This window comes from Vombatus ursinus, unplaced genomic scaffold (genome assembly GCF_900497805.2).
Source record: "Vombatus ursinus unplaced genomic scaffold, bare-nosed wombat genome assembly UNPS02014786.1, whole genome shotgun sequence".
NCBI lineage: Eukaryota > Metazoa > Chordata > Mammalia > Diprotodontia > Vombatidae > Vombatus > Vombatus ursinus.
The window spans coordinates 32,890,444-32,904,137 of NW_020954564.1; the positions used below are offsets into that span (position 1 = coordinate 32,890,444).

The following is a 13,694-nucleotide window of genomic DNA, read 5'->3' on the forward strand; positions in this document are numbered from 1 at the left end:
CCAGGGTCACCCAGCTAGTAAGTGTCTGAGGTCAGATTTGAACTCAAGTCTTCCTGACTCCAGGCCTGGCGCTGTATCACAGTAGGGAACCTTCAGCCTCCAGGACACATGTGGTTTTCTAGATCCTTTGGTGTGGCCTTTTGACTGAGTCCAAATTTTACAGAACAAATCTTTTTATTAAGGGGTTTGGATTCAGTCAAAGGGCCACACTTGAGGACCTAGAGGGCCACGTGTGGCTTCAAGGCTGCAGGTTCCCCACCCCTACATCCACTATCCATCTGTGATACAACATTCAGCAAGGGAAGCAGTATGGTTATGTAAAGCACTGGACTTGAAAGTTGGTAAGACCTAGGTTTGAATGCTGGGCACTGGACTAGCTGTATGACCCTAGGCAAGTCAACTTACCTCTCTGAACTTCAGTTTCCCTATCTGTAACAGGGGACAATTACAGCATCCACTTCATGGAACTGTGAGGCACAAATGAGATCCTGTCCATGAATCGTAAACCTTAAAGCACCACATACAGGTGAACTATTAATATCACAGGTAATCAATCCCTCAGATAGTCAAATGGAGCTGACAGATTTGAGAGTTCTCTCCAATTGATCGCATCCCACCTATTCCTGCCCAGCCTATATGACTCTTGTCCACAATGCCTCCCAAAGATTTGCCACAAGGGGGTTCACCCAGTGTGCCAGAGGCCTTCCTTGATTTCCCCTGACATGTGCCTCCCTGTTGGACTGTTGTTCTATGTGATGCCCATCAGTGATATTTATGTAAATTACCAACAAAAATTTTGAAATAATACTGAATAAATTGGAAATAATCATAGACGGAAGGTGCTAAGATTAAGGAAGATAAGGAAAGGCTTCTTGAAAGTGAGATTTTAGGTTGTAACTTGAGGGGTAGAACAGATGTACAGACCAATTTTAGTGGCAAGTATATATTTACTGTGGGCAGCTAGGTGGCACAGTGGATGGAGTGCCAAGCCTGAAGTCGGAAAGACCTGAGTTCAAATCCAGTCTCAGACATTTACTAGCCATGTCACCCTAGGCAAGTCATTTAACCCAGTTTTTCTCAGTTCTTCATCTGTAAAATGAGCTGGAGAAGGAAATGACAAACCATTCCAATATCTCTGCCAAGAAAACCCCAAATGAGGTCACAAAGTTGGACACAACTGAAACAACTGATCAACAGAAATGTGTTAGCATAGATGAATTATTGGAAAATTGATAATCCTGACTCGAGGACAGTGGAAAGATGCCTTTACTGGGAGCTAAGAAACCTAGACTCTACTAACACACTAACTCACTGTGTGTAGCATCTCCAAGTTGACAGGGACTTTGGGGGCTGTCTAGCCTCCCTGGATAAGAATCCCCTTTCTAGCACACCTGAGTGGTCATCCAAACTCTGCTTGAAGCCCTCTAGTGAGAGAGAACCCATGACCTCCTAAGGCAGCCCATTCCAATTCTGAGTAATTCTTAATAGCTTTAAGTGATAGGAAATTTTTGCTTCTATGGAAGAGAAATCCGCCTCTCTGTGACAATTTCTTTCTCTTTCTCCCCCCCCCCCCACAACAAACATCAAATATAATCCATCTCCCTCTTTAAAGACCTTCAAGAATCATCAGCATTTCTGTATATTACCAACAAACCCAGCAGGAAGATTTAGAAAGAGAAATTCCATTTAAAGTGACTGTAGACAACATAAAATACTTGGGAGGCTACCTGTCAAGACAAACCCAGGAACTATATAAACACAATTACAAAACACTTTAAAGTCAGATCTAAACAACCAGAAAAATATTAATTGCTCATGAGTAGGCAGAGACAATATAATAAAAATGGATATCCTACCTAAATTAATTTTTCCAGTGCCATACCAATCAAACCACCAAAAATTATTTTAGGGAACTAGAAAAAATAACAGAATTCATCTTGAAGAACAAAATAGAAAGGGAATTAATGAAAAAAAATGTGAAGGAAGGTGGCCTAGATGTACCAGATCTTAAACTGTACTATAAAGTGGTAATCATCAAAACACTCTAGTACTGGCTAAGAAACAGTGGTAGATCAGTAGATTAGATTAGGTACACAGCACACAGTAATAAATGACTATAGTCACCTAATGTTTGGTAAGCCCAAAGCTTTTGGAACAAGAACTCACTATTTGACAAAAATTTCTGGGAAAACTGGAAAGCACTTTGGCAGAAACTAGGCATAGACCAATAGCTCACACCATGTACCAAGATAAGGTCAAAATGGGGACATGATTTAGACATAAAGGATGATATCATAAAAAAATTAAGGGAGCATGGAAAAATGTACCTGTCAGTTCTATGGATAAGGGAAGAATTTATAACCAAACAAGAGATAAAGAGCAAAAGCAAAACCAGTGCTGCCAACATTAGAAGGAAAGCAGGAAACTGGGGGAAATTTTTTTTTTATAAATTTTTCTGATAAAGGCCTCATAGAGAGAACTGAGTCAAATAAGAATATGTGTCATTCCCTAATTGATAAATGGTCAGAAGATATGAACAGGCAGTTTTCGGAAGAAAAAAATTAAAGTTATCTGTAGCCATATAAAAAACGCTCTAAATCACTATTGATTAGAGAAATATAAATTAAAACAACTTTGAGGTACCACCTCATGCCTATCAGATTGACTAATATGTGAGAAAAGGAAAATGACAAACATTGGTGAGGATGTGGAAAAACTGGGACACTAATGTACTGTAGATAAAGTTGTGAACCAATCCAACCATTCTGGAGAGGAATTTGGAACCATGCCCAAAGGGCTCTAAAACTTTGACCTAGCAATAGCACTACTAGCTCTGTATCCCAAAGAGAATTTTTAAAAAAGTGAAAATAGCCTATATATGTAAAAATATTTATGGCAGCTCTTTTTGTGATGACAAAGAACTGGAAATTAAAAGGATGCCCATCAGTTGGGGAATGGCTGAACAAGTTGTGGTATATAATTATGATGGAATACTATTGTGCTGTAAGAAATGACAAGCAGGATGCCTTCAGAAAAATCTAGGAAGACCTGTACAAACAGAGCAAAGTGAAGAAGATCCAGATCATTGTACTTGGTAACAGCAATATCGTATGATGATCAACTGTGAATAGCTATTTCCAGTAATACAATGATCCAAGACAATTCTAAAGGACTTTTGATGAAAAATGCTATCCACATCCAGAGAAAGAACTGACGGAGTCTGAATGCAGATTGAAGCATACTTTTTTTTAAACTTTCTTTCTTTTTCTTTTTCTTTTTTTTTTGTCTGTGTTTTTTTTCACAGTATAGCTAATATGGAAATGTGTTTTATGTGACTGTGCATGTATAATCTGTATCAAATTGCTTGCCTTCTCAAGGAGAGGGAGGGGAGGGAGATAATTTAGAACTTTTAAAAAAAATTTTACATGTAATTGAGAAAAAATAACATGTGAAGGACACAGTAAAAAATTAATAAAGAGGGGAGAAAGAAGGATCTATAATGAATTCTGTTTTGGACATGTTGAGCTTGATATGCCAATGGGATATCTGAGAGAGGATGGACTTATTTCTTCAGAAGTGTTCAGCTAAATTACTTGAATTGTTAAACTATACATTGATTTTAAATTAAATACCTTTGAAATAAAAAAAAAAATAAAGCCCTTCGAATACCTGAAGACAGCTTTCTTGTTCTCTTCTCCAGGTCCCATTTCCCTCAACCAAGCCTTATATGGCATGATCCTTGGACAAGTCAGTTCCCTTCTCTGAACCTCAGGTTCCGTCTTTGTCAAATGAAGGAAAGCTGTGTGATTAGCAAAGAGGACCCTAGACAGGAAAACCAGGGTTCAAGCCTGGTTCTAACACTTACTGTACAACTTCAGGGAATTCCAGGACCTCAGTTTCCTCTTTAAAAAAGAAGTGGTAGGAGAAGATGGTCTCTGAAGTTCCTTTCACTTCTGTCTTTTAAAGCCTTTTATGACTTGGCCCTTTTCCTACATTTCTAGTCTTTTTACTCTTCCTCACATATTTTTCAATCCAATGATTCTGGCCTCCTTGTAGTTCCTAAAACAAAACATTCCATTTCCCTACTCTGGGAATTTTCATTGCCCATCACCCATGCCTGGAACCATCTCCCTCCTCATCTCTACCTCCTGGCCTCCTTGGCTTCCTTCAGGTCCAGTTAAAATCTCACTTTCTGCAAGAAGCCTTTCCTTTTCTTCCTTAATCTTAGCACCTTTCTGCTGTGATTATCTACAATTTATTCAGTATGATAGATCTTATTTGCATATATTTGTATTTTGTTTATTTTATTCTGAACTTAAAAAATAAAACAAGCATCTCTATAATGTAGAATAGAAAAAAGATGATTGTACATGAAACTGCAAATTTATTATATACAACTTGCTATTCTTTTTAAATAATGAAGTTATCATGTAATTTTCTTTTTTTTTCCTTTTTTTCTTCCTGTTCCTTAACACCCCCCGCCATCCACCCTAGAAATGGCTGCCATTAAACACAAATATGTATATATATGGAAAACCATTCTATGCATACTTCTTATCAGTTCATGTACTTGTATATTGTTGTTGGCATATTTTCTCCCCCATTATTAGACTGTGAGCTCTTGAGAGCAGGAAAAGTTTCCCCCCCCTTTCTTTATCTCCCCATCTTCCCTTTCTTTAACTCCCATTAAGTGCCTACTATGTGCCAGGCACAGTGCCTGGTGTTTCCTGTCTTCATCACAACAAAACAAAACAGATTTTTGGGAGAATTAACCATGAATTGTGTATGCAGTACAGACCTAAGTGAGACTACAGAGAGCAAAAGGATGTAGGCAGGCAGTTTCCAGCCTGAGAGGCAGAATAGATGACCCTTACCTCAGGCACAAGGCCTTTGAAGATCTTGGTGTTGATATGTATGGGAAACTTCTTGGGCACCTGAAATGATGAAGGAAGATCCCCTGTTCAGCCTTATCCAGCCCTCCCCTTTCACAAGCAGGCAGCCCTCTTGCTCCCTGAGCCCACTGATGGCTAGCTGTCATTCACGTTCCCTTAACCCCTCCTGCCCTCCTTCAAGTCCCAGCTAATGTCCCACTTTCTGCAAGAAGCTTTTCCCAACCCTTCTTAATCTTGGTGCCTTCCCTCAGAGACCACCCCCAATGCATTCTGTATATCTCCTGTTTGTCCAAAGTGGTTTGCATGTCGTCTCCCTCCTTAGACTAGGAGCTCTTTCCTGATGTCATGGTCCTCTTAGAGAACCAAGGATAAATAACAACAACCACCTTGAGGGCAGAGACTGCTTTTCTTTGGCTTTTTTTGTATCGCCAGAGCTTAGTTCTGTGTATATAGAAGACCCTAAATAAATGTTGATTGACTGTTACTGTTTGCCTGGTCCCTTCTCCAGTCTTGGCCCCAACCTCAGACAGCTGTCACTCATATTACCCCAGCCCCGCCTATCCCTGCTTGGTCCAGCTTCCAGTCTTAGCCCGCCCTCAGCTGGCTGTCATTCATTTCCTTCTAGCCACACTCCGTGGTCCCACCCCTCCTTCCAATCCTAGTGCCAATACCTGTTAGATGCTGCTCTGGCTCCACCTCCAGACCGTATGTGTCACTCATGTTCCTCCCAACAATCCTCAGCTCCACCCCCAACTCTTCTAGCCATCGTGCCCCGCCCCTCCTAGCCCCGCCCCGCCCCCATACACTCAGGCCCCGCCCCCTTGCCGTGCTATCCGTGAGGTTCCAGGACAGTGCCCCTGCCCCATAGTAAACGAAGGCGGCCGAGTTGGCCACGAAGTCCGAGACACCCAAGAGCAGCATGCGGTCATTCTGTTCCCAGAAGGAGAATGGAGCGGGGGGCACTGGGGCTTCCTTGTGGCCGGCCCGGCTGTAAAATTCACCCTGGGAGACAATTATGGGGAGGAGAAAGGACAGGGAAACTGAGTCAGGAACACTCAAAAGTGCCCAATCAAGCCCTCAGTGAGGAAGGTCTAATACCAGCTGGGCCATTCTTTTGCTGTGTGTGTCCTTTTTCTTGGCATCATTTTGCTTCTCAATGAAATAAAGCTAATCATCCCTGACCTTGCAGAATCATGAAACCCAAACAGCATACTAGGTGGAGAAAATGTAAAGTGCTTAAGAATCATAGACTCTCAGAGCTGGAAGGGACCTGAGCAGGTACCAAGTCCAAAACTTGTCACCACCCCATGCAGAAATCTCTACAAGCCTTTCTTATGTGGGTCATTCAGCCTTTACTTGAACAGTGCATAAGGAGTTAGTAGTTAGTAGAATTCTAGCATGTTAGATCTGGGAGAGACCTTAGGACACAGAATATAGAAGGCCAGAGCTGGAAGGGACTTTAATCCAGCCCCCTTATTTGATAATTAAGATAATTATTATGTTAATATATTAATTATTGTATATCATTATAAATTATTAATATAATAATAGGATCTTAGGATGCTCAAGCTGACTAAAGTGAGTATTCATGTGCTTTTTGATGGGGCCATAAAAGGCATGCTTTCTCAAAAGAGAAAGAAGTAGCCTGGGAGACCCAATATACCACAGATTTGCTATGGAACCTTGGGTTAGTCACTTGGTTCTCTCTGACTTCTTCCCATCTGCAAAATGGGAACAACAATTTCCTTGGACTCTCAGAGAGCATGAGTAGGAAAGTGTGATGCATAGCAGAGAGGGAGTAGGAGGAGGAAGAAGAATCAGAGGGTTAGAAGGAGAGGGGAGGTTGTTAATGATAAAATGAACATGGAGTGAGGAAGAAGAGGCAGAAGGACAATAGGGAGAAGGATGACAAGAATGGGGAGGATGTAGGAAGGGAAAGATAGCAAGGAGTATGGGAAGGGAGATTACCTTAAGGTTCAGTTCAATGCTTTGCTCTGTAATCAGCGGTGGTGCCACCAGAGAATAGTCCAAGTCTGCAAGGGAGCTTATGTGGCTGGATTCTGGGGACCAGAGAAAGAGGGAACCACCTGTCCTCAGAGGGATCTCCTGCGATCCTAGATCCCAGCCTGTCTTAGTATTTATACTGACAGCTCGTGTCTCTCTCCCCAGCCCTCTTCCCTCCCAGATCCAGGCTCCTCGGTGCCACCTCCTGACCTGGGATGGTCTGCAATGTTTGTTCTAGAGCCTCCACTGCATTCTGGATCTCTTTACAAAGCTGGACGAGGAGAAAGGTCCAGAGAGTTAGGGAATGGGGGACATCTCAGGGAGTGTGACTGTGAGGTAGTTTCACTGACTTCACCGGCCCCTTGCTGTGGTCCTTCCTGTCCCCAGAATCCCATCCTCAGAGCTCTGGGCCCAGGGTTTTTCCATTTAGTCTTTTCTTCCATATATCACCTCTCTTGTTTGGGGTGGGGGGAGGGATGGGAGTGGAGTAGTAGGGAGACTCTCAGATGTGATAACTGGAGATTGGAGAGGGTGTGACCTGACTGATTGGCAGGGAGCAATAATAAATACCAATAATATTTTATTGTCTTAAGGTTTGCAAAACACTTTATATGCATTGTCTTATTTGATCTTCACATTGAAAGGCCCCTTAAGTCCTTTCTCTGTCTCTCTCTCTCTCCACCCCCCTCCTCTTTCTGACTCTCTGTATCTGTTCTCTTTCTGTGTGTCTCTCTGTATGTCTTTATCTCCCTCTCCCTCCCTCCTCTCTTCCTGTCTCACTCCGTCTCTGTCTCTGTGTATTCCTGGGCATATGCTCTATAGTTACTTGTATGGTCAACTGGTATCTTTCTTCCCTACCTCTTCCAGAATGTAAGTGCCAGGACACCAAGGGCTGTTGCCTTTTTGTCTTCATATCCCCATTTGCCCAGCACAGGACTTTGCTGAACAAATGTTTGTTAAAGTGAATTATTGATTTGACAAAGGCAGACACAGGCCCAGGGAGGTTAGGTGATTTGACCAAGGGTACCAATTATTAATTGACAGAACCAGCCTTTGCACTGACTGCCTTTCCATGGGAGTAACAAGACCAAAAGACATTTCCCAGACAAACTCAGGGTATCTGGGCAGATTCTGAGTTTTAACACCAACCATCCGAGTGCCAATGGCCCCGTAACCTGGGCCATGATCCATGCTGTTGATGTCATGATATCAAGGACCTTGTAATACTAATATAATAAGCCATTGATGTGTGTATTAGAATGCCCTCTGGTTGTTAGAGGGATGAGGAGCCAGGACAGAGAGGGCCTAGAGCTAAAAGGGATTGAAAAATCTGAAGGAACTAGGTGAGGCTTGGGAGAGGGAGCAGGGCTTAGAGAGGGGAGAGGATTGAAAAGGAAGGGAAAAGAATGGGGCACCTAGGAAGGAAAAAATAAAAAGGAGCAGGGGTCTAGAGATTCGAGGGGAAAGAGCTTGGGTTGTTGAAAGGGTGGGGATGGTCTTGGGGAGGAGGAAGAGGTTGAGGTGGTTTTTGTGGGGTAGGATCCTAGGAAGGGGCTACAGTAGAACCTTACCTTGTTGCCCAATTCCTGTCGAAGGACATGCTCCAGGGCTCCAGTGAAGATGTTATAGAGCCAGCTAGGGGAAGGGAGGATAGGAATGTGTGGACCTGACACCCTCTCCCTGTCCTTGGACAGCCCCCCAACATTGTCCTTACCTGGCTCCCCCATAGAAGGTGACATCCAAGTGCCCAATGTGACAGCTACAACCTGCAGGGCTCACGACCAGACGTCCAGTGCCATCCCAGCCCACTTCTATTAGCACAGCCAACATCATGTCCCCCACATGCAGCTTAAGGGTTCCATTGTCATGTCTGCTGAGTGGGATGGAACAGGAAAGGAGGGAAGGGAGGGAAAGGAGGCAGCCCACAGGAACAAATAGCTTGGGAGTGATCCCACTCATGGCCACCAGAGAGCAGCAGCTGCCCACTGAGGCATTCACCCAAATTTGAGGTCGCCATAGGAACAATCTGTAAGATCTCTGGCTAGACTGTGTTGTGCCAGCCCTCACTGAAAACTGGAGTGCTCAGAGTGGCCTTCCAGGAAGAAGTGGTGAAGCAAGAGCTGGACCTGGAAGGCTGGACAGAATTTGGCCAAAGCAAGTAAAACATCATTAAAAACACTGAAGTTTAACTGTCCTCTGGCCTTTCTCTGTAAAATGATAGGATTGGATCAGATGATTTTTAATGTCTCTGTGAACTTGTGAACCCAACTCCAGAGCCCTACAGAGAATGTAGGGGCAGTGGATACCTTCAAATGGCTGGGTTTGGGAAGCATAGGAATTTGGGGTCCCAGGGTACAGGAAGGTATAAGTGGAAAAGCCTGGGCCTCGAACCCAGAATCCTTGTGTTAAAATATTGTATCTATCACTTATGTAATGTGTGACCTTAGCAACGTGTTTCCCTCTCTAGGCCTCCGTTACCTCATCTGTTCATCTCTTAAATGGGGGGGGGCAGGAATTGAACAAGATGGTCCCTAGTCCACTGTATTAAAAGCCTTCGTTCTTGGAGGATCTGGAAGCCTCTGATGGGGGATTAGGCATATGTCTGTCATCAGGAAAAGGAGGGCCCCAAGGATAAAAGTGAGAGTGGGGGTTGGGGTGGTTCAGCTGTCCCTTTCCAATATCCCTCCAAAGTCCTTACATTAATGATACCTTCACAGACCAGTGACCATTGACTTGGGCCTCCGCAGATCCCATGGACAGTTTGATTCTTGAGCTGGGAGCAAATGCAACCAAAGACTCCCCCAAATTTATAGTGTTTACCTGGAACCTGTAGGAAAGTACCAGGCAAAGCTCACTTTCTTGGCCCAGCTTCCCCCAAAAGGTCTCCCTTACCCCTCAGCCCCATTACCCAGACCCCATTATTTCCAAGTTTGAAATCTCCTCAATCATTAACAGATGGCCTGCCCAGGACATCCCCTGGGGAGAGAGTTTGAGGCCATTAAGTACCCTGAGCTGTCTCGGAACGAGGAACACTGAAACTGAAAGGATCCTTAGAATAGGTAACACAGAATATCAGAACTGGAAGGAATACTACAGATTATCTAAGGTTAACTCCCATTTCACAGTGGAGGAAAGCGAGACCCAGAGAGAGGAAGAGATATAAAGCTAGTTAATGGCAGTTCAAGGAGTATAATCCAGGTCTCTTGGGGTGGGGGGGAGAGGAATGGGGAATAATCATTTTTATAGTGCCTACTATGTGCTAGGTACTGTACTAAGCACTTCACAAGTATTATCTTATTTAATTTTGACACCTAAGACAGTAGGCTGTGGGACTCGAAGATTTCAAAATCCTATTATTTGGTGTAGTAGAAAGCTTGCTTTCTGATGGCCTCAGTTTCCTCATTTTACAAATGAGGTGAGAGGGAATTAGACTAGAAGGTAACTCACATTTATGTAGTACTTTAAGGTTTGCAAAGCACTCTCTTCCCAATAACCCTATATGGTAGGTAGCATTTATCTTATTATGCCTATTTTACAAATGAGGAAACTGAAACTCTAATAGGTTAAGTGACTTGCCCTTGGTCACACAAAAAAGTGCAGGAGGTCGGTGTCCTGACTCTAATTTCAGCGGCTTCCTATTATACCACACCACCTAAGTCTGAACTTCTCTGTTCAAACATTCCTTCCAGCTATGACATTTTTTGAGTCTTTAATCAAAGCCTGAGTTGCAAAGGTTTGGAAGGGAAGTAGAAGGTGGGGGGGAACCAGGGTAACTAAGAGCAAAATCAGATGTCCATGGAGGGATTTGAGTGGAGTGAAGGGGAAGGCTGGGAGATCGAGAAGGAAGGGTGTCACCTGGTGGGCTGAGGTTATGAGAAACAGTTGGGAAGGTGGGAAGACCCTTGATTTTTATCTCTCTCACCCTGTCACTGCATACTCCACTTGGCCCACCAGGGGCACTGAGTAGGAGCCCCGGAAGTCTGGGATGGGCAGTTGCAGCAGAGCAAGCTTCAAAAACTCCATCCCAACCTGCTTCCCTGCAACAGAGACCAACACGACCATTACCTCTTCTTTACCTCCCCAGCATCACAGCCTCCCCACCAGTTGTGGGGCACTCACCATAGTCCAGGCCCTTCAGGGTGATCTTCGTTTTTATTCCAGGAGTTACTGCCTCCGTTCCTACCCCCAACAACACCACTAGGAGCCACAGCATCTTACGGCTTCTCCAGGCCCTGCTGAGGGAAGGACCGAACACCAGCAAATGGGGTGGGATAGCTTCTTTACTCTCCATCAGTCAGTTAATTAGCAAGCATTTATGCATTTTGTGAAGTGACCCTGGGCTCTCAGAGTTACATCAGCAGAGTAAGACTTTTGGTAGATCTCACCAAGCTAGAAAGCTGTTGGGCATAGCCCAGCAATGAATGAAAGTATATACTAGCTAAGTATAGAGTCCTAACTGGATATAAGAAGCATGTCCTCCCATTAGGGGAAGGGAGCAAAATGCTGCCCTAGTGTGGGAAGGAAAAGAAATAAGAGTGACACCTATCAGATTGACCAACATGACAAAACAGGAAAATGATAAATGTTGGAGAAGATGTGGGAAAATTGGAACACTAATGCATTGTTGGTGGAGTTGTGAACTGATCCAACAATTCTGGAGAGCAATTTGTAACTATGCCCAAAGAGCTATAAAAATGTGCCTACTTTTTCACCCAGGAATAGCATTTCTAGGACTGTTTCCCAAAGAGATCATACAAAAGGGAAAAGGACCCACATGTACAAAAGTATTTATAGCAGCTCTTTTTGTGGTGGCAAAGAATTGGAAATTGAGAGGATGCCCATCAATTGGGGAATGGCTGAACAAGTTGTGGTATGTGCTATAAGAAATGATGAGCAAGTGCACTTCAGAAAAACCTGGAAAGACTTGTATGAACTGATGCTGAGTGAAGTGAGCAGAACCAGAATGTTGTACACAGCAACAGCCATGTTGTGTGATGACTAGCTTTGATACACTTAGTTCTTCTCAGCAATGAAAGGATCTAAGACATCTCCAAAAGTCTCAAGAAGGAAAATGCTTATCCACATCCAGAGAAAGAACTATGGAGTTTGAACGCAGATCAAAGCATACTATTTGCTCTTTTTATTTATTTATTTTTATTTATTCTTCTGTTTTGTTTCCTCTTTCTAGTCGTTCCTCCTTATTTCTCATCTATAAAATGAGGATAATAATTCCTCTTTCACAGATTTCTTCTGTAAGGAAAAGTACTTCATAAAATCTTAAAAACCTTGTTATTGTGCAGAAATGAGAGCTGATATGATCCAGGGCAGGGTTTGTGTAGCACTGTTCAAGGAGATACCTTTGTATCTCCTATAGCCCCATACACAGGGCCCTGCACACAAAAGTGCTTAATAAATGCTTACTGAATTTGGTCAAAGTCTTTCTCTCTCTCTTTATCAGGTCTTTCTGAGTATTGAATGCTGTGTCTCCATCTTCACCAACATTCATTGAGAGTGGAAGTATAAAAGTGCTTTGAAGTCCTTCACAGGGTCCTCTGCCAGTGTCTGGGCCATGCCTTGGGGGGACCTTACACCAGAGTCTTCCTCTAGGATTTATCTCTGCCAGCCCAACACAAAGAGGGCTCTGGGAAGAAGACTGAGCTAAAGGGCCAAGCTATTCAAGAGAGGGCTTAACCTCTTACAGAATTCCCTCCCTACCCAAACTACCCATTAGGATCCCAAAGCACATTTTCCACTTCTATTTGACTGAGTGGAGCTTTCTCTCCCCGACCTTGGCTAGCCTTCCACTTCCCACCCACCATCTGCTATTGGTTGCAGCTGGGATGGCATTGCTGCCCTCCCTGCCCCACCTTCCACCCTCCACCCTCCACACACAGATACACACATACCCAGACATACCCACAAGAGGCCCCAGCCCTGGCCTCTGGGCTCAGCCAGAGCTTCCCCTTCTCCTTACCGTGAGCCGTTTCAGAGAAGGAGCAGGAGTCTGTTCTCTCACCCTTGGGTTTTATAGAGTCATTTTGAGGAAGGGGAAGTTGAGGGGTGGGCTGTAAGGACAGGATATGATAATGGGGAAGTGAAAGGAAGGTTGAGCTAAAGAACAGAGGCAAAGAAAAGTGGGGAAGACAGTGAGCTGATGAGATGCAAATGAGCTTCAGCCTTGGCTCCTCCAGGCAAAAGAGCTTTCAAAAGGTCTTCCTGCCTTCATTCTCTGCCCTCGTCAATCTGTCCTTTACACATTGCTAGATTGTTCCTCAGTTGTAGGTCTGGTCATATTGCTCAACACAAAATCCTTCATTGACTTTATTATTGCCTAAAGAGTAAAGTTCAAATTTATTTTCTTGGCATTCAATACCTTTTACAATCTGGCACTACTCTATTGTTCCAGCCTTTATTATCTCTTGTGATTTCTTTCCACTATCTCAACATTCTAAGGACTGTGCACCTGGGGTATATCTTACTTTCTACCACCTCCTATGTCTGGAATGTTCTTCCATTCCTGTCTTCATCTCATCCTTTAAAGCCCAACTCAAATGCTACCTTCTCTAGGAAGCTTTCCCTGGTCCAATAACTTCCCCAAATCCTACCAGTAACAACCTTCTTCTTTAGACCTCAATTAACACTTTCCTTTGCTTCTCTCCAACACCTTAATTCAATAAACCTTTACTGAGCATAAAGCTTTGTTCTAAGCCCTCAGGATACCAAAAAAAAAAAAATTGAAACAGCCCCTGTCCTTGGAGAGCTTCTCTTCTGGTGGGGAAACAGTACCCAGAGACAATA

The 13,694-nt window shown here is 43.6% G+C and overlaps 1 protein-coding gene across 2 annotated transcripts in view; it reads right to left on the reverse strand.

The window, feature by feature from the left end:
- LOC114047064 (bactericidal permeability-increasing protein-like) overlaps positions 1-12,959 on the reverse strand; it is a 20,025-nt gene extending 7,066 nt beyond the window's left edge. Inside the window, exons 1-10 of one of the 2 annotated variants that reach the window (XM_027867754.1) lie at positions 12,871-12,959; positions 11,016-11,131; positions 10,819-10,933; positions 9,595-9,723; positions 8,611-8,766; positions 8,468-8,531; positions 7,107-7,167; positions 6,861-6,952; positions 5,718-5,894; positions 4,875-4,934 (exon numbers count right to left, since the gene is read on the reverse strand). In XM_027867754.1, the coding sequence (XP_027723555.1) occupies positions 4,875-4,934; positions 5,718-5,894; positions 6,861-6,952; positions 7,107-7,167; positions 8,468-8,531; positions 8,611-8,766; positions 9,595-9,723; positions 10,819-10,933; positions 11,016-11,109 (948 nt within the window). In that variant the 5' untranslated portion in view covers positions 11,110-11,131; positions 12,871-12,959. The remainder of the gene's footprint in view (positions 1-4,874; positions 4,935-5,717; positions 5,895-6,860; positions 6,953-7,106; positions 7,168-8,467; positions 8,532-8,610; positions 8,767-9,594; positions 9,724-10,818; positions 10,934-11,015; positions 11,132-12,870) is intronic. The other variant, XM_027867755.1, reaches the window with a different exon arrangement.
- Between the last annotated feature and the right edge of the window lie 735 nt (positions 12,960-13,694).